Genomic DNA, 18,217 nt, shown 5'->3' with positions numbered 1-18,217 from the left:
TATTCATAAAAAAAAGTTTTATCTGCATTTATTCATAATAAACTTTTTATTGTAAGATGGTTGCAATAATAAATAATTCTGACGAATGAATGTGGAAGTTACAGATATGATCCAGTTTGTCATCTTCTTGTCATCATCTTCTTTCGGCTGCTCCCTTTAATGGCTGCCACAGCAGATCATCTGGCTCCATGTCACCCTGTCCCTGGCATCCTCCCGTGTTACTCCAACCCTCTGCATGTCCTCCTTCACTACATCAACAACATCCTTTGTCTGTTATCAACTGTTGCTTCTCTGCAAGATTGAAATGTCTATGCCAGGGGTGCCCAATCCCGGTCCTCGAGAGCTACCGTCCTGCAGCTTTTGGTGCATCCTTGTTCCCACACACCCGAATCAAATGAATGGCTTGTTATCAGGCCTTTGCCAAACATGATGGCATGCTGAAGAGGTAATCAAACCATTTGATTCAGCTGTGTTGGAGTAGGGATGCATCTAAAAGCTGCAGGATAGTAGCTCTCGAGGACTGGGATTGGGCAGCCCTGGTCTATGCTATCTCTAACTTTGTCCCCAAACTGCTCAACCTGAGTTGTCACTGATTTTTAGTTGTGTCCATTCTGGTCACTCCCAGTGAAAATCTTGGCATTTTCAATTCTGCCACCTCCAGCAAAGCCTGCTGTCTTTTCATCAGTGTCACCATCTCCAAACCACACAGCGGGTCTCGCTATCATCTTGTAAACCTTCCCTTTGCCTTGTCACCTGACACTGAACTCAACCAACTCCACCCCACCTTACCTTCACCCTCTCTTCTTCACCTCTCCTGTGCATTGTCAGTTACTTTGGATGGTTGACCCCAGATACTTAAAACTCATTCACCGTCATTACCTCGTACGTAACATGTTCAGCTTTCCACGTGTCTCCCTTGCCCACACACGTCTTGCTTCTGCTGACTTTTGTAGTTACTGCAGTTCTGTATATCACCCTTGCTCCTGAAAAACATAACATTGAAAATCAGTTTAGTGTCGAGCTATTTCCAAGTACATCACTGTGTACACTCACCAGGCACTTTATTAGGTACACGTTGCTGGTACAAGGTACCAGAACTGTCTTTATTCTGTCTTTATTGTGTCATAGAATATTAACATCAGCTCATAATTCACCTTTCTTTCCCATTTCAAGCTCTCAGTGGGATCAAATGCATTATACAAATAATGCATTATTATGCACAATTCTGCACTTGGTTAAAACAGCTGAAATACAGAGAGAGTATCAAAACCTTGTTGTTCTGCTACACGCCACTCCCCGGACACATCTGACAAGAGCTGTGTGCGACATCCAGACACACTACCAGTCTGACATGACTCACTTGTTGGATTACTACTACTGATGCTTTAATGCTTGTAAACCCTTCATTTTAACTTTATTAATATTATTTTTATGATTGTATACTTTAAAATGATCTCAGGATTTGTGACCTCAAATTATTTTTTTTAAAACTTTTTTTTTTCTTTCCAGAAAAGACACTGTATGCTGAACACTTCTGTTGGCTTTTAAGGTAAGACTGTTACCTTAATAAAAGTACTAAATATTATATGAAATACTGTTGAGGATAAAGAATAAGATCATGGATGATTTTTATATTGCTTCCTCTTTTTCATCATTTACCATTTACCATTTTAGTTAATTATTACCTTCAAAAAGGGGAATAATTACATAAACAATGAAGCAAACAAAGTCTCACAGGCTTAAAACAATATTTCAGTTATTTTCAGCAAAACATCAACATTTTGTAAAATGGAAATAGTGTGACTCTCAGCTTGTCCTAAAGACTATGTTTGAATGTTAGCCATACAATAACATTTATAGCAAGCAATAAAAGTGTCCTGTTTCCAGTACCTCACTCGGATCATCAGACGAATATGACGGTTGCAATAAAGGTTTTCTTTATATGCAGTCTACTTCAAGGTATGTTATTTTAATTTCAGTCATGTTGCTAGGGACTTATCTGTCTTTCCACATATGTAGATGCAAATGCAGAACCTTTACATTGGCAGTAATTAGAATGTTTACCATACCTAATGTCATGTTTCTGCTGCTTCAACTCAGGTAGCTTATGCCAAAACTGGGCAGTCTTCTTGCCTCAGACTGTAGAAGCACTGAGTGGATCCTGCGTGTTGATCCGCTGCAGATTCACCTTGCCCCCAGAATGGGAGGAATTCCTGGATGATTCATGTAAAGCTATCTGGAAGAAAGGCTGGAGTAGAACTCCGGTGTTTGATTCCAGCCTCACTGGTGCAAGTGGAAGCTTAAATATCCAGCAAGGAAACCTGACTGGAATCCTGCGTGACAAAGACTGCACCACCATCTTCAACAACATGCCACCACGCCATTATGACAACTATTACTTCAGACTGCAGTGTGACAATGATTTGAAGTTTAACTTTCCTTCAAGTGTCCTCATATCCACTCAAAGTTTGTCCCCTCCTCTTGCTATTCTACACATAAAGCCACATCTTTACTACATTTTAGGTCATTATGTCATTTTTGTATTGTTCTACTTTTCAGATTCACTGCCTAAACCTACCATAACTCCATTGAACCTGGAGGTAGAAGAAGGAACTGCAGTGACATTGACCTGCTCTGCTGTTTCTCACTGTCCCATTCTTCCTCCACTTCTGACATGGTCGCCCGCTTTAGGTGACACAGAGGAGGAAGTGGAAGCTAATCCTGCGACCTCTGTGATGAACTTCACTGCTTCTCACCTTCACAATGAACAAAAAGTTTCTTGCACTGCCGTCTATAACCGACAAGCTGGGAAAAGTGACCTTCTGTATGAAAAAATTCTGACGCTAAGTGTTCTTTGTGAGTATATTTTATCACCTTTTCTTTTATTGTTTGCATTCATACCATAACATGATTTTATTTATGGTCTGATATTATCTGATTTGGTCTTCTCCAGGATAATAAAAAACCTATAAAAGAACATCTAATCAGATGGTTTAGTTTTTTTTTTGTATAGTTTCAAAAGTCACTCTGTTTCAATGAGCTTCAGTTTTGCCATTCAATCAAGTTGCAATCAAGCGCTACAGCTGGGATAGACCCTTGGTTACATTGTAAACATTTGGCAGGTCTCCAGAAACACAAATCCAGTTTTGCTGATGTGAAAAGACAAATGTTTATCATTCCAGTTGTAGGCTTGACACTGGTTATGAGTGGCCCAAAAAATCTGTCTGTGCAGATAGATTGTGTATTAACAATTTCATATTTCTCTTACAGATCCTCCAAATAACACATCCGTTAGTTATTCTGGTCCTGTAAAAGAAGGCAGCTCAGTGACCGTGACCTGCAACACTAATGCAAATCCAGCCGTGGACAGCTACAGCTGGTACAAAGTGAATGGAGATCAGGTGTCAGTGGTGGGATCAAAGAAGAGGTTTTCAGCCACAGTGTCAGAAGTTGACAGTCAGTTTTTTTGTGGAGTCAGTAACAGTTATGGAAGCCAGAATTCTTCTATCACTCAGATTGACGTACAGTGTAAGTGAGCCTGAAACAAAAAGACAGATTATAAATGTTGGATCACAGCATAGACTGAACCCATGCTTGTTTATTTTTCCAGTTTCCCCGAGGGAAACAACAGTAATCGTCGATCCCACTGGTCCAGTTCTGGAGGGCAGCTCTGTTTCTCTGATCTGTAAGAGCCGCTCTAACCCACCAGTGACCAACTACACCTGGTACAGAGATAATGAGATGGATAAGGAGCCCGGACCAGTCTTGGTCATAGACGGTGCCGACACCAGCCACAGCGGTGATTACCACTGTACAGCCAAAAATGATCTGGGAGAGGAAACGTCAGCAGCAATTCAGCTGGACATTCAGTGTGAGTTAATTTAACACAGTAAAGACATTGATTTACACCGAAAACAAACAACAGAACTGTATTTCTCCAGTGTGCTCACGTCCTGAACATGGCTCTACTGTATATCCAGCTGTGCTCAACCCAACATGATCTGGGGCCAAGACTTGTTAACAGGGCAACACTAGTGTCTGAGCTATGGACAGTAACACATTGTCATATTGCGTGACAACCTCAAAACCTTCTGAGTCCATCATGACTGAGCTCCACTGTGTCCACATGTGTGCCAGTGTCTGAATGTATGTGTAGCTGTTTTGTTTAATTTGTGTCCTCATCAAGCTGTAAGAGTACAGAAAAGTATGATTAAAGCCCCCCCAAAGCAAAACACATTTAATTCTATCAAAAAGGAATAATATGAATCACAATGAAAAAGAAAAAAGTATTATGCATATCAATTAATAACTTTCTGCCCTAAAACTTGCACCAGAACATCCTAATTTATATATTTTCTGAAAGGCTGAATATGCATTCCCAAACAAGTAAAAAAAAGTCTTTGGATGCAATGCTAACAAGGAACATTATTTTCCTTTCAGATCCTCCTAAAAATACTTCAGTGTCTGTTGACCCTTCTGGTCCTGTGCTGGATGGCAGCTCTGTGACTCTGACTTGCACAAGCATCGCCAATCCAGCAGCGGTGAACTTCACCTGGTTCCAGGTGGCAGGAAGGAAAAAGGAAGCGGTGGGCTTTGAGCAACACTTCACCTTCAATGTGACCAAACTCTCAGATGATCAATATCATTGTGAAGCTCTTAATGTCCATGGAGCTGAATGCTCAGAGCCTGTCAGCATTGATGTCACATGTAAGACTCTTATTCTTGCTTTCATTCCTTTGAAGCCTTTATGTTTCCCCAAGAAAAGCACCCATAAGCCTAGTTAACCCATTACCTTCTTTGTCTCAGTTGCTCCAGAGATCCTATTTTCTTCCCGCTGTGTGAAGATTTTGTCCCAGATCCGATGTACCTGTAACACTCAGGGGAACCCGCTTCCCTCCCTGGTTTGGCAGCTGGCTGGCGAGCTTGTCAATCACTCTGCTGATATCCCAATTCGGGAAGTAAATCTGGGGAGCACGAGCGTGAGGAGCATCATCACTCTGTACTACCTGGGCCAAGACATGCCCTCTCTGGTCTGTCTGAGCAGCAACTCCCTGGGGTCTGATAGTATAGCTTTCAATATATCCTCCAGTGAAACTCAGCTAGGTGAAGAAATCTCTAGGAAGCTTCATTTTATATCTGGCTTTTCTGTTGTGTCATTTGCATCTTTTAGTGATTGATATGACTGTTTTGTTTTTTTTAAGTCCTCCATACTCTTTCTTTGCTGATTGGTTCTGGAGTGGGAGCACTGGGGATGTTGCTGGTTTTCATACCGCTACTGATATGCCTTTACAGGTGAGGAACACAGAACACTGGTACCAGATATTTTCAAAGTAGGTTACGATTATCATGTATAATCAAAAATGCATATAACAGACATATTTCAAGGTTCCTTTTGTAAGCTGACTAATTATAGAGCAACCACAGCTGCCACAAATCATTACTAACAAGGCAGCCTTCTGATGAAACTTTATCTGCCCACCTTGAAGCTGAAAACACACACGTGTAATACACGAATTGTGACAAAATCAAAACATTATCAGGGGGATAACGACTTTTAGAGTTTTTAACCTTGTGGCAAGGAATTTTCAAGGAGAAAGTATTTTTCCTAAAGCATATTTCAATGTAAAATTTTTAATGTGAATTAAACCTTTCACCTTTCTGTGATGGTTGCAGGAAAAGGAAGGGCAATGTTTCACTTGACAAGGGACTTGTGGATATTTCAGACTGTTTAGTCACCAATGAGGTGAGTTTATGTTGATGCATATATATGAGTTAGATGAAGAAAAAAATCCCACCTGTGGTAGAATGAGTTTGCCTCCAGCTCTTCCTGTGTACTTGCCAATGTGTTAGTGTGATTTAAACACCAAAACATATTGTCTGTGAAGGTTCTCAGTCATCCAGGTCATCGTAGTCTAAAGACCAAGTCTAAAGAGCTTGGAAAGAGGAAGAAGCTTCTCGGCTGAGAGAAGAAACGTCTTCAAGAAACTTCCAGACGTCTTTCTTTCCAAGCTCTTTAGATTCCAAAACATATTCTGACTCTCTGAGCTAATGGTGTGTCCTGTTTGAATGATAAAATGAACGTTTTCTTGCATAGTAAATGTGAATATAGTATGCCAAAACATATGCTCTTAAAAAAACACAGTTAAAGTGAACCTCATTATTGAAATAGAAAAAAACACATCTTTTCTGTGTTACTGAAACACACTGTTGTGGTTTCTCTGTAGACTAACTCTTCAAAGGCAGATGTGATTTATGTCAATAAAGCCATTCTTGAGGCAGAAGCAGCAGAATACAAGGATGACTCTCTCCATTATGCTGATGTGGACTTTGCTCAACTTCAGGCCAGGTCAGAGGGCAAGCTCGGGGAAGGTGAGATCAAAGGCCTGGTCTCTAAGACTGGTGTGGATTCTGAGATCCATCGAGAAGCACCAAGCAATGGAGGAGATGCAAAGTAGGAAGAAACACTTGCAGATGCTCATTTTGGAAGAAAGAAAGATGCTAAGGGACTTACATGAAGGGTTGATGAGAAAGTGGTCACTTAGCTTTAGAGGAATTGACAGCAGAAGCCCAGGAGTTTGGACATTCCCTCCGGCCCTGGTTTTGATCCTCGTCTGTAAATTCTTCTCCTGTCTTACTAGTAAAAATAGCATGACAGAAAAAAAAGACATATCTGTATGCTGAGGTTGAATCTTTAACTATATGCATATGACTAACCTTTGTCTAATTCTAAAAAAACCTTTGTGGAGTGTGTAAGAAGCAGGTACAACCTAAAACTTGTTAGGCACTTGTTTTTATTGACAACTTTGTAATGCATAATTATTATGTGATTAAAAGAGTAACTGGCCCTGCAGCCAAGTTTGCCATCAAACAACAGCTTGTGTCAAAGCAGGTTATGAAATGGAACTATGCATACAGTAAAGTACTTTAATTTCAAGACAGATATATATACATTAAAAAACTCAGCAGGAGGATGGGAGCACAATTTTACAACAGCAGTCATTTCATTTTATCACTTATCCATATACACTTCCCCAACAGTCTTACATCTATGATAAAAAGATAGGTTTGTGTACTTGTGGGGACTTATTACTATACATAAAGGGAAGCTAAAATTATATCCCAGGAAGGAAAAAAGAAACAATGAGGTAATACAAGCCTTGTTCAGTATAGTTAGCCTGGCAAATATATTTCAGAACGTCCATGGCACAAACTGGCAGAGATGTCTGAATAGGATCAAAGCATTTTTAGTCAAATTTTGACCTGAGAGTACGGAGTTTCATCTTCGCTGCTGCTGCTGCTGCTGGAGTCTCGCTGGTGGCCAGACTTTGGCTTAATGTTCACATGAGCATAGTTGACCTCCACCTCATCTTCACTGGTATCTGTCTCTGAGTCAAAGTTATATGTATATGGAGGTTTGGGTGGAAGCTCTTCGCCGATGTTCTCATAGTCCTCCTGCACTTCTTGTTCTGTCTAGATGACAAAAAGTGACAAAACGGTGTCATAATTTCTGACAGTGTCTGGATTTGATGTACAAAAATAACCCTTGTTGAAGATCATTTTCATTCTTTACTTTGCCTTAACTTAATTTTCCTTGCTACAATGATTTTTATTTGTATTTGTATATCATATACAATGAGTATATGATATACAAATACAATGAAATAAGCTAATAAACTGAATGAGATACAGGGGGGAAAAGGCATTTTGAGCTTTCTTACCACTTTTGACTTCTTAGGCTTTGACACCACAGAGTACTCAGCATCCTCCTCTGAATCCCTGGGGAAAACATATAGTCATAAAAGAAGTCATGTAATAACATATCATTTAGGCTCCTTTTATATACAGAACTGAATTCTCACTTTTTTCTATTCTCAAAGAACACAGAAGCGTAGTTGAGAGAATCATTTCCCATGTTTCCACCATGTCCTTTGATTGGGTTTTGTGCAGAGGCAGCCTGAGCAAATGCAGAGAGAACTTGTCAATGAATGTAGAGTAGCAACTGAATCAGTTCATTCATGCCTTACATGAAGGATAATTAATAACTATACTGACAGATATATATTAACAGTAAGGGACAGCATAAGCACAAGGCTGGATTAGTGGAGATAAAACTTTACAAACTACTCTTGACTTTTATTATTTTCTACAGAGCCCCTAAAGTACTGAAACATTTTAAATGGATTTGTCTTTGTTGAGCTTGCACTGATATGATTGGATCACCTGTTTGCTTTTGGGCAGATTCACAGCAGAGTAAACAGTGTTCACGTTGGATGCAGTCCTGTGGAAAAATAATGATGTTAAAAATAAAAAATGCACATTCAGAATCAGAACCATTCAAAAGCTGAGCAGACTCTGGGTGTGCCATTCATAACTGAATGATGTTAAATGGGTGCTTTGACGAAAGAGTGAGCAGCAGCACCCAGCTCCCCTGCCAACAATGAGTCCCTTGTTCTGAGCTGGACAGTGCGAGCTGCTGCAGACTTACGTGCTGTCTGGATGACGCTGGGGTCGTTGGGCATTTGGTTGACATGGATGGTTTAGCAAGAGGTCATCTCTGCTCCTGAACGGCTCTGCCAAACCACTCTGATTCCCACTGCTCCTGCTGACTCCATTCCAGGAACCCTGATTCAGTTTACAGATGGAAATGCATCATTTTTGTTTCATTTCACTAACAATTCAAAAGATTTAACATATGAGTTAATACCAGAAAACTACTCCAGGACCACACATTTGTAGTTCTTTGTTGAATTAAATTGTTCCTTCTGCGTCTGTAAACAAAGGGGCAGAAGAGCAGTCATACAGGCCAATCACCCGAACACGTTTCTCTAATGGAAACTATTTGTTATTTACTTTGTATATTACCTGTACAAAAAGATGAGTATGCATACAATTAGAAAAATAAGACAAAGCGAGAAGACCGCCACAATCTTCATAACTGTGTCTGTGGTTAGAAGAGACAGAACATCAGTATATAGAGAGATTTGTGAACAGGTAGCACAGAAAAACAAAAAGCACCCAAAGAGCACAAACCTCCACCAAGACAGTTCAATGGGCAGTGTTACTTTTAAGGGCATACACACATTGTGTGTATGATTTTTTTTCTTTGTTCTGTTTAAATGTACTTTTCAAATAAGGGTAACCTGACACATGTTTACTTTGAGTACACAGACATTATGCAGGAGTAGGTGATGGATAATAGGCACTGAGTTGTAAATACCTGGACATGAATAAGTTGAGCTTATTAAATAATGTAATATTGTTAAAACAAATGTTGATGGCTTGTTAACATGACCCCACTCTACACTGCCACAAAGTTTTATGTACGTATTTAAAAAAGGAAAAATATAATTTAAATGTATTATTATATAAAAACAATGCACAGTAGAGATAAAGGTCAATGCCTTTGGAATTCACTCACCGTCAAATAGCTTGATTGGCTCAGATGATTTTTCACCAATTTCGTTTTTTGCGACGCAGTAGTACTCCCCAGGCTGGTCTGATCTCACAAAAATATCCGTACCGTTTGCTACATTTTTGCTCTCTTTTTTGTTTATCCTCTGGTACCATGAATATTGCGTGACTTCAGGATAGCACTGACTGATGCACCTCAGTTTCACTCCTGTCAGTTCATCATGCTGCTCTTCCTTTTCTTTTTCAATCTTTGTGAATTTTGGACCATCTAAACAGAGGAACAGAGAAGAAAAGGAAACGCAAAATAATGACTTCAAAAAAAGACAGAATAGCTAAATATGGAAAGTTTTAAAAAGACAATGTACAGTTGCTCTATTCAAAGCTGTTTCATGTAGAGTTAGAAATGTTCCTTTCTCATATCCCTTAGTTGCTGGTCCAAAGTGCACATGCGGCACAACCTGAATGACCTTTCTAAAGCATTTTACTTATCCCAGAATGAAAAACTAAAACCAGTAAAATCAACCACTTGTTAGAGTCCATGTCATATTTGAAGTTTAGATGAAATGAGTAAATAATTACAAAGCAAAGTATTAGACGTGTGGATACTCTGTTGTTGGTGAGAAACAATGACTGAAATATTCAAGTGTACTCACGCTTAACTTTAACTTCAACTTGCACTGATTTCCCCGTTCCAATTTTATTTGTGGCCGTACAGCGGTACTTCCCGCTGTCAGAGACACTGGCAGAATCCACAATGAACGGTGTCCCAGTGCTTATAGTGGTTTCCATCGTCCCATCGATCATCTTCATCCAGGTGAAGGAGCTTACTGATGGGTACGAGTTGGCACTGCAATCCAGTGTTAATGACTCATTCTCTTTTACAATAAGATCAGGATGACCTGTTATTTTCACCTCTCTGGGGCTATCTGTATTTAACGCAAATTATAAACAAAGAAATGAGATGATATTTTTATTTGTTTGTTTTTAATCACAAGATCTTTCTGTAAAATCATAACCTTAATATTTAAATTATTTACAACTCAAATTCTATTATAGCTGAAATTCAGCAGTAAAATAATCTAATCTGTTAATCAAGAAAAACAACAGTAGTTAATATATTGCAACAATGCCTCATGTTTCTTGAACCTCGTTTCCTGAGCTGATGATGTGTCTTTTGTAAAAAAACAAAAAATAGGAGCTTGAAAGTATGGAACAGCTAAACTTTACTGCCTGAGAAATTGTACTAAAACCACATTTTAGTTTAAGATATTGTCTAGTTATTAGATGATTGAATATTATCAGAATATAATTGTGTTGGATGTAACATATATATGACAAAGACATGCATCACTCAATTGCTTACAATTCACCACCAGTTGCTTTTTTGAGCTCCACTGGTTTCCTTCGCTGTTTGAGGCCTTGCAGGTGTAAACGCCTGCGTCTGTTGAATTTGCCTTAAATTTGTAGGAGTTGTCTAAAGTTAAACTCCATTCTGGAGTCTGAGAATTTGATTTAGAATATCTTGCCAGAGTGAAAGTTGGCAGTGGGAAACTTTCAGCAGTGCAGTTGACTTCGACAGGGTCGCCTTCAGTGACCAACTCAGTCATGTACAGATTGGTATGATTGGGAGGAACTGTGGAGAGGAAGCACCTGTGAGCATCATTTTTAACATGCTGAATGATATTACAAGATCAGTCCTTAAACAGAATGTCAGCTCTATGCTGAACCAGCATTCACTAAATGACGCAGCATGTTTTTATTTTCTTTGTATAAAAGTTGCAGTTTAAGTCAAATTTGAGCTTTTACTTGGGTTAAAATATCTAATTTGACACAGACTAGTTTGCTTGACAGTTAACATACTAATTAATTATCATTAGGCAAGTGCAGCTTCATCTAACGCTATGCTACAACAGTAATAATCACATTAATCTGAAAAAGCATGAATGCATTTTTTTCTCTGTGATGGTACTGATTGATAAAGGGAATCAGTTCTAAAACAAAGTGCAGAGAAACTTTAATATGTCAGCAGAGTACTTACACAATACTTCTATGCACACTGGCTCACTAGTGTCCCCTGTGTCAATGCTGTTGCTCGCGTTGCATATGTAACATCCTTCATTTGCTCTTTTTACTTTTTCTAAGTGAAGAGTTTCTATGAAAACCATGAGCATCTTCTTCTGGGGGATGTCAGTCTGCTTATAATGGAACCAGGAATAGCTTGAAGGGGCTGGATATGCATCAGTTAAACAAGTGAATTTTGCGGTTGTATTAATTTTCACACTTGTTTGATGGATAGAAATGTTAGTTTTCCTTGGTTTGTCTGGAAAACAGTAAATAACTTTCAGAATACTTTTGATACTGAAACAGTCAATACAGCATCAACACTAATTTATTTTTATTTTCTCTGTTATGTTCATAGACATATGGAACACAGAGGTTTAAAACTTACATTGAACCGTAAGTTGAAGAGTTTTTGATCCAGAGCCCACAGTGTTCTCGGCACTACATGTGTATTTACCTCTGTCTTCTGGCTGTATGTTTTCAACAACAATTCTCTGTTTTGAATCAATATGTGTTTTGTCTTTCTGCCAAGTAAAAGAGTCTGGTGGTGGGTTGCTTCTCTTTACAGAACATGTAAAAATGACTTTATCTCCTTGTATAATCGTTTTTGGACTTCTTTCAGACTTCTGTGAAATCTCTATGTCAACATCAGGGGCATCTATAACAGAAGATGTCAGTATTTGGTAAAGTTGATTCATTGTAATAATCAGCGCTGAAAATACTGGGCTGATGAATCAGAACTAAAAAAATGCTAAAATACAGGATTCTCATAAAAAATAAAGGCTTATGCCAAATACAACGACAATATCTTAAACTGCACCAACATAAGTTTAAACCACTGAGATACAAACCCATTAAAAGGCATTCAGACATTTGCTAAAAATTTGTAAGAATAGATCAATATAATTAATGTGAAACAATACTCACAAATAACCCCGACAGTCACCACTAATTCTTTACTCCCATATTTGTTTACAGCTTTACAGATATATGATCCATTCTGTGATGCAGTAATTGATGAGATCATCCAATTGGCCTTTGAGTCAAGATCTCGACCATCTTTAGTCCATGTAAAAGTGGGCTCAGGTTGTCCTTTAGCAGAGCAAGTGAAACTGACAGACTCTCCTTCCTTTACAACTTTAGAGCTTATATTTGCAGACATGTCTTTGGGAGCATCTGTTCAAAAGGCAAATCAATACAGATTAGCAAATAGTGTGCATACAGGTACACCGTGTGTTGATTGTTTACACAAATGAAATAGACAGAATAGAACAAGTATTGGATTTCAGATACATCCATATATTTACAAATGCAGCAAGGTGAAAATAGCTAATCACATTTATTACAACGCAGGTGTCACACTGTACCAATTCAGGTTTTCTGAAATGAGTTAGAAAAAACAGAAACACACTACTTTTCTATTTTTCATCTTGCAGCAGAACAAGATCATTTTCTGGTGGCAGATCTGTTTAAATCAATTTTTTTTTATCACTTTCTTCTAATCTGACTCTGACACAGTAGTAACAGATGTTTCACAGATTCATTTTTATCAGAGAAATAATGGCAGCTAACAAAATGTTCAAATTTTTATTATTTAATAATCTAATTTTTGTAATAAAGTAATGTAATAATTTTACTCCCTTAGTCCTCAGACTCTTTAACATCATTCATATCTTTTACAAAAGTAGTAATTAGGTCCACACTTCAGTAGAAATGACATTAATAAACTTTCAGTTATGAACTTACATCCTACAGTGAGGCTGATATTCCGAATCAAACATGGATCTGTATTGTTCTCTGTTTGGCATGAAAACATCCTCCCATCATCCTCCCAAGTGACTTTAAAACTCAGTGTGGTCTTTTTAGGGTTCTCTGGTTTGCTTTGGGAAAGTGATGCCGAAGGACCTTCAATTTTTAGGCCTGAAGTACAGGAGCTTAATGTGGAGCATGTAAGTGTTACATTGCCATTTTCAGTCACGTTTTTTGGTTCCTCAAAAGTGAGCAGACATGGATTTTCTGCAAATGTAAAGGTAGAGACAACAGGAATGTGATAAAATCTAAAAGTATAGCATACAAGCCCTACAAATATGTTTGTTTTAGGAACAAATAATATAAGGCTGCTCCCTGAAGATTTAAAAAACTGTTGCAGGATCATACATTGATGTTACTAGCTTAGTTAAAACTCATGAGGATTGGAATATCAGGTGTTAGCTAAATATGGCTAGTATGCATATAGCTGTATTGTTTATCTGTACTATGTTCCATTAAATGAAACCTAAGGGATCGCTTTACTTATATTTCCAAGGGGAATGCAAATAAGGTGCCGAAAATGGAGTTCTCACACAAGAAATCGTTCATTATTATCATCTTAATGAAATAAAATATGTGAAATGACTTTTTTCTGACCAAATTTTATGTATGAATTCTATGTTGCAATTTCTTCAGTTTAAAAAAGGCATTGTTTTTTTTTTTATCTATCAAATTATTTTAACCAATCAGATTTTTTCTGTAACCACAGCAGCTCAGTTCAGTGTTTTGTACTCTAAAATATAAAACATGAAAACAGTATATCTTTCAGCACTCTGATCTTTGCTCTTACCTGTGACTGTGAGGTTCGTAAATGGTTGTGTAGTCCAAATATCACTTGAAGATGTTCCTACATATCTAAAAGAATAGTTTCCAGTGTCAGTTTTATTCAGGTCGCGAATTAATATACTACACAGTGAGGAAGGAGGATTTTTCCAACTTCTAGATGGAGAGCTGACATATTTCACCCTTTTTGCAAAGTGTGCATTGACAGGATGTTTTGACTCAGAAGAACTGTAAATAGTAGTGGCACTAAAACTGCCATTTATCCAAACTGCATCCTTCATCCAAAACCAGGACGCCGGACCATCACTGACAGATTTTAAGATTTGACATTTGATTTCAATGCAGGACCCCTCTGTAGCTGTCAAGTTAGAGTCTTGTAATTTGAAGGGATTTTTAGGATGAATTTCACAAGAAAACCCTATAGCGATGACAAAAACCAGTGAGAAAGTTCGTTAATAAATGTGACCCTAATCAGATGTTAAAAGGAAACAATGCACTAATTATGGAGTAATGAAACACCTACTTTGTATTAGAAACAGCAAAATCAACCACCAAAGGGTATGACCTGTCATTATCACATAGAACTAAAGCTTGATTTCTGCAACAAAAAACAAAGAATATTTTTTTATGGAACTGAGTCATACTGTAAGCTTTACAACTTATAACAAGGTAGCTTTTTGTTTTCAGTGCAAATACGTGACTGTCAGGATTTTCCTTCTTCCTGTTTGCTACAGCTTTCAGAAAGCTGTTGCTTCTTGAAACCTTATACTTAATTAAATGGTTACACTTGGGTCATTTTTATCACACATCTACAGCAGTGCAATTTAAATTTTGTTCTTTGGAGAAAAAAATTGTTTTTAACGCATCACTATAGTGCTGTTGGTTTATTGATAGAGTACTTTTGCGTCACTTATGCATTTAACAATTCATTACACACACATAAGAAGAAAGAAGAATGAAAGAATACATTGTTCTGTGGATATAAGGGTAATGTTTCAAAGGAAAACTGGAATCCAGATCAGAAATAATTCAACTCAAAACTTCAGGTTTTCTATAAAAAAAAAAGAAGACAATAACCATTGCAGCGGTGATGAATCAGTACAGACAGAGATTACATACTTACTGACAACTTGAAATAGGCAGTAAAAGGAACAAGGAAGAGGTTTTCAGACCAAAGCTTATTCTTACCTTAGAGGATCCAGTTAGGGTATGTAGAATGCATGACCCCCTCCTAAAGTAGCAAAAAGGAAGTTTTCACAGTTGACTTAAAACCTTGAATATATTTGCATGCCCAGTCAAGCTAGAGGAGAATCTGAAGATGAAGTTTTCAACAAGCTTGTTACAGTACACATTCAGTTCCTCCCACTTCATCTATTTAAAGCATGGTTATTAAAAGTGAAAGCTTCTGTTTTGTGAGTATTTACAGTGGCTTGCAAAAGTATTCGGCCCCCTTGAACTTTTTCACATTTTGTCACATTACAGCCACAAACATGAATCAATTTTATTGAAATTCCACGTGAAAGACCAATACAAAGTGGTGTACACGTGAGAAGTGGAACAAAAATCATACATGATTCCAAACATTTTTTACAAATAAATAACTTCTCACGTGTACACCACTGTATTGACAAGCACAGAGAATCTTAAAGTGCTTGGCATTTATTTGCAGAATTTATGCTCACATGGTGTTAACAGTGTACTTTTGTATTATAAATGAAAAATATACACTTTTGAACATTACATGAAGAAAAAAAAATTGACTTCATTTCCCCTTTGCATGAGCAGCCGCTAGTATGTTTTGAGCATCAGCTGCCATCTCATCAATAGCACTGTTTAAAGCCTGCAGCATAGCAGCAAAGGAGCGGCTGACCGAACGGGCATTTCTAGGCATCGCCATCTCCAGCAGCTTCGACGAAACAGTGGCCAAGTCCTTCTCTGCTGCCGCCAACCTCCTTTTCACTTCACCCTTGCTAACCTCTACTGACAACACACAGTTTCGTAACTCTTTGAGTTTTGTAGGTTCCATGCCTCTCTGTCGGGCTAATCGCTCCACGGACTCATTATCCAGGCAAAGAGATAACTGTGCTTTGGTCAAGATTCGCACTCCTATACTTGAATCCACCATAGATGCAACAAGGGGAACAGGAATTGCGGATACCCCACCTGACAGTGAGGCAGCTGCCCATACTAGTGCTTTAAATGCTTCCTTTTTTTGAGTGACCAGAGCTGAGGTGAGTGTTGGTAGAGCTAAGACAAGGGCGTGTGCCTTGATCTCTGGAAGATCATTACTCATATCTGCTAACAGAGTAGGGAAGTCAAACCTCTCCAGGGTGGCTGGTGCAACCAGGTAGACTTTAGGCTGTGCCATACCCTTTGATTTCAGCACTTCCAGACTGGCTTTCTTTTTTTCTTCCAGGATCTTTTCTGAATCTTTAACTGAAGCTAAGAGAATGAAATACACAGTTTGTCGCTGCAGGGAAAGGGCCTCCAAGAAAACATCTACACTGTTGGGTTGGACTGTCTGTGTGGATGTCATAAAGACTGCATTGTAGCGGAGGAACTTGTATCTATCCATGTATCCCTCTGGTTCAAATGGAGATATGTCTGGAACAGGTGGCAGGTCCCACAGGCGAAAGTCAGGGTGTTTGGGGTCAGGGTAGCCTGCTAAACCATCTGGAGGAACAGAGGCTGGAGAAGGAGCTGCTCCATCATCGCCAGCCCCAAGACCACGGAGGGAGTTCATGAAGGAGGCTTTTTCTTCCCCACGGTCCCCCACCACACCCAAATTGATCCTGCTGATAAGGAGGTCTTCCACTGCATCCTTAACATCTGATAACCTATTGCTCTCAATAGATTCCTTAAGGGTTTCAAGGAGGTTTAGGCCTCTGAAGACATCAGCCATCGCTAAGGAAAGACAAAAAGTACAATTATTTAAAAATGTCAAGGCTCTGTGTGCGGGCAGGCAGAGATGAGGATCCAAATGCAGGACTCGGAAAATGGAATGTAACTCAAAAAACCTCAGCTTTATTGCTGGCAGGAAAACAAACATAAAGTGAGGACGGAACACTGAGACCAAGAACACACAGGCATAAACTGATGGTACGACGCGACACTGAGCATGGGAAAACACAGGGCTTATACACACAGGGTAGTAACGGGGAAATCGGCAACAGGAGGGAGACACAGCTGGGAGAGTTCAGGGCTAACGAGTCAGGGGGAACAAAGCTGCACATACTAACATCAGACAGGAACAAGAACCTTCAAAGTAAAACAGGAAACAAAACACACTTTACTAAGACACAGACTAGACAGAGACAGACTTGACACTGACCAAAGGCTACTAAATGATAATCATAATCACAACAGTATCAGATCATAAATCATAATATAGAAAAACACCAAGATAACTGAAACACCAAGTACCAGAGAAACATAAAGGAAAATCCATGATGCAAAAGTACCAAAACATAATGAACTCAAAATACTGGGTCCAACGGACCCAGAACCGTGACAAAAAAGGCCTTAAAAATGTTTGGGATAGAAAGTTAATGTAAACCCCCCCAGCTCTAAAACACTTTATTATCTTTCTGAAGTATAAAAATAGAGATTATTACAGCTGGCAAATTGATAAAGGGTAGCTTTAAAAACAATAACTTTGGGCTAACAGAAAGGAGGAGAAAACGACTTACTAAAGAGCTGTACCCAGTACTTTTTCATGATTTAAAAACATCAGTTTTCTGTTTTCTTCTATCTGCTCTACAGTGTTAATTTAAGGTATAATCAATAAATAAATCTTCTGTTGTTTTCTGATGGTTCAATATACAAACATGCAGGAAATTGTTTTCACTGACAGGAAATGTCCTCTCTAATATTCTCATCTGTTTTTATAGATAGTTTGAAGCCCACAGAGGCAAAAAAAAAAGAAAAAAAGATAAAGACTTAACACAATAAAATTGATGAAGACAAATGCTGAAATGTTAAAAAAACATTGCTGTTAATTCCAGTCAACAATACTACACCTACCTGCACATCTGGAACAGAAATGATCCTATCGCTGAAATATTTTGCCGTCAAACCGCGATTCTCCCACAGCTCTGAAGCACTGACAGCTTCAGGTTGTTCTATTTAAGGCTCCATCCAGCTAGTGGAAAGT

The 18,217-nt window shown here is 38.5% G+C and overlaps 3 protein-coding genes across 3 annotated transcripts; 1 reads left to right on the top strand and 2 right to left on the bottom strand.

Annotated features, from left to right (window-relative positions):
• The first annotated feature begins 1,913 nt into the window (after window positions 1-1,913).
• Window positions 1,914-6,455, top strand: LOC146622677 (myelin-associated glycoprotein-like). Its single transcript, XM_085366324.1, has 10 exons — window positions 1,914-1,959; window positions 2,101-2,466; window positions 2,560-2,856; window positions 3,271-3,528; window positions 3,611-3,871; window positions 4,441-4,707; window positions 4,807-5,103; window positions 5,202-5,292; window positions 5,674-5,743; window positions 6,225-6,455. Exons 1-10 carry the CDS (start codon window positions 1,914-1,916, stop codon window positions 6,453-6,455), a joined length of 2,184 nt encoding a protein of 727 aa, XP_085222450.1.
• A 793-nt stretch (window positions 6,456-7,248) lies between these two features.
• On the bottom strand, window positions 7,249-14,636 carry LOC146622676 (B-cell receptor CD22). Its single transcript, XM_085366322.1, has 16 exons — window positions 14,588-14,636; window positions 14,072-14,482; window positions 13,219-13,488; window positions 12,400-12,648; window positions 11,861-12,130; window positions 11,450-11,731; window positions 10,775-11,044; window positions 10,065-10,337; window positions 9,419-9,679; window positions 8,863-8,941; window positions 8,705-8,768; window positions 8,486-8,622; window positions 8,221-8,278; window positions 7,860-7,954; window positions 7,719-7,776; window positions 7,249-7,470 (listed from the first exon to the last, which is right to left on the bottom strand). Exons 1-16 carry the CDS (start codon window positions 14,634-14,636, stop codon window positions 7,249-7,251), a joined length of 3,048 nt encoding a protein of 1,015 aa, XP_085222448.1.
• A 1,190-nt stretch (window positions 14,637-15,826) lies between these two features.
• On the bottom strand, window positions 15,827-16,966 carry irgq2 (immunity-related GTPase family, q2). Its single transcript, XM_085366344.1, has one exon. The coding sequence runs from the start codon at window positions 16,964-16,966 to the stop codon at window positions 15,827-15,829; it is 1,140 nt and encodes a 379-aa protein (XP_085222470.1).
• Between the last annotated feature and the right edge of the window lie 1,251 nt (window positions 16,967-18,217).

This window comes from Diplotaxodon limnothrissa, linkage group LG11, assembly GCF_057381915.1.
Source record: "Diplotaxodon limnothrissa isolate DT_005_m linkage group LG11, D_limnothrissa_male_GT1.1, whole genome shotgun sequence".
Classification (NCBI taxonomy): domain Eukaryota; kingdom Metazoa; phylum Chordata; class Actinopteri; order Cichliformes; family Cichlidae; genus Diplotaxodon; species Diplotaxodon limnothrissa.
The sequence above is the reverse complement of the archived record's forward strand: the minus strand, read 5'-3'. Positions and strand labels throughout refer to the sequence as shown.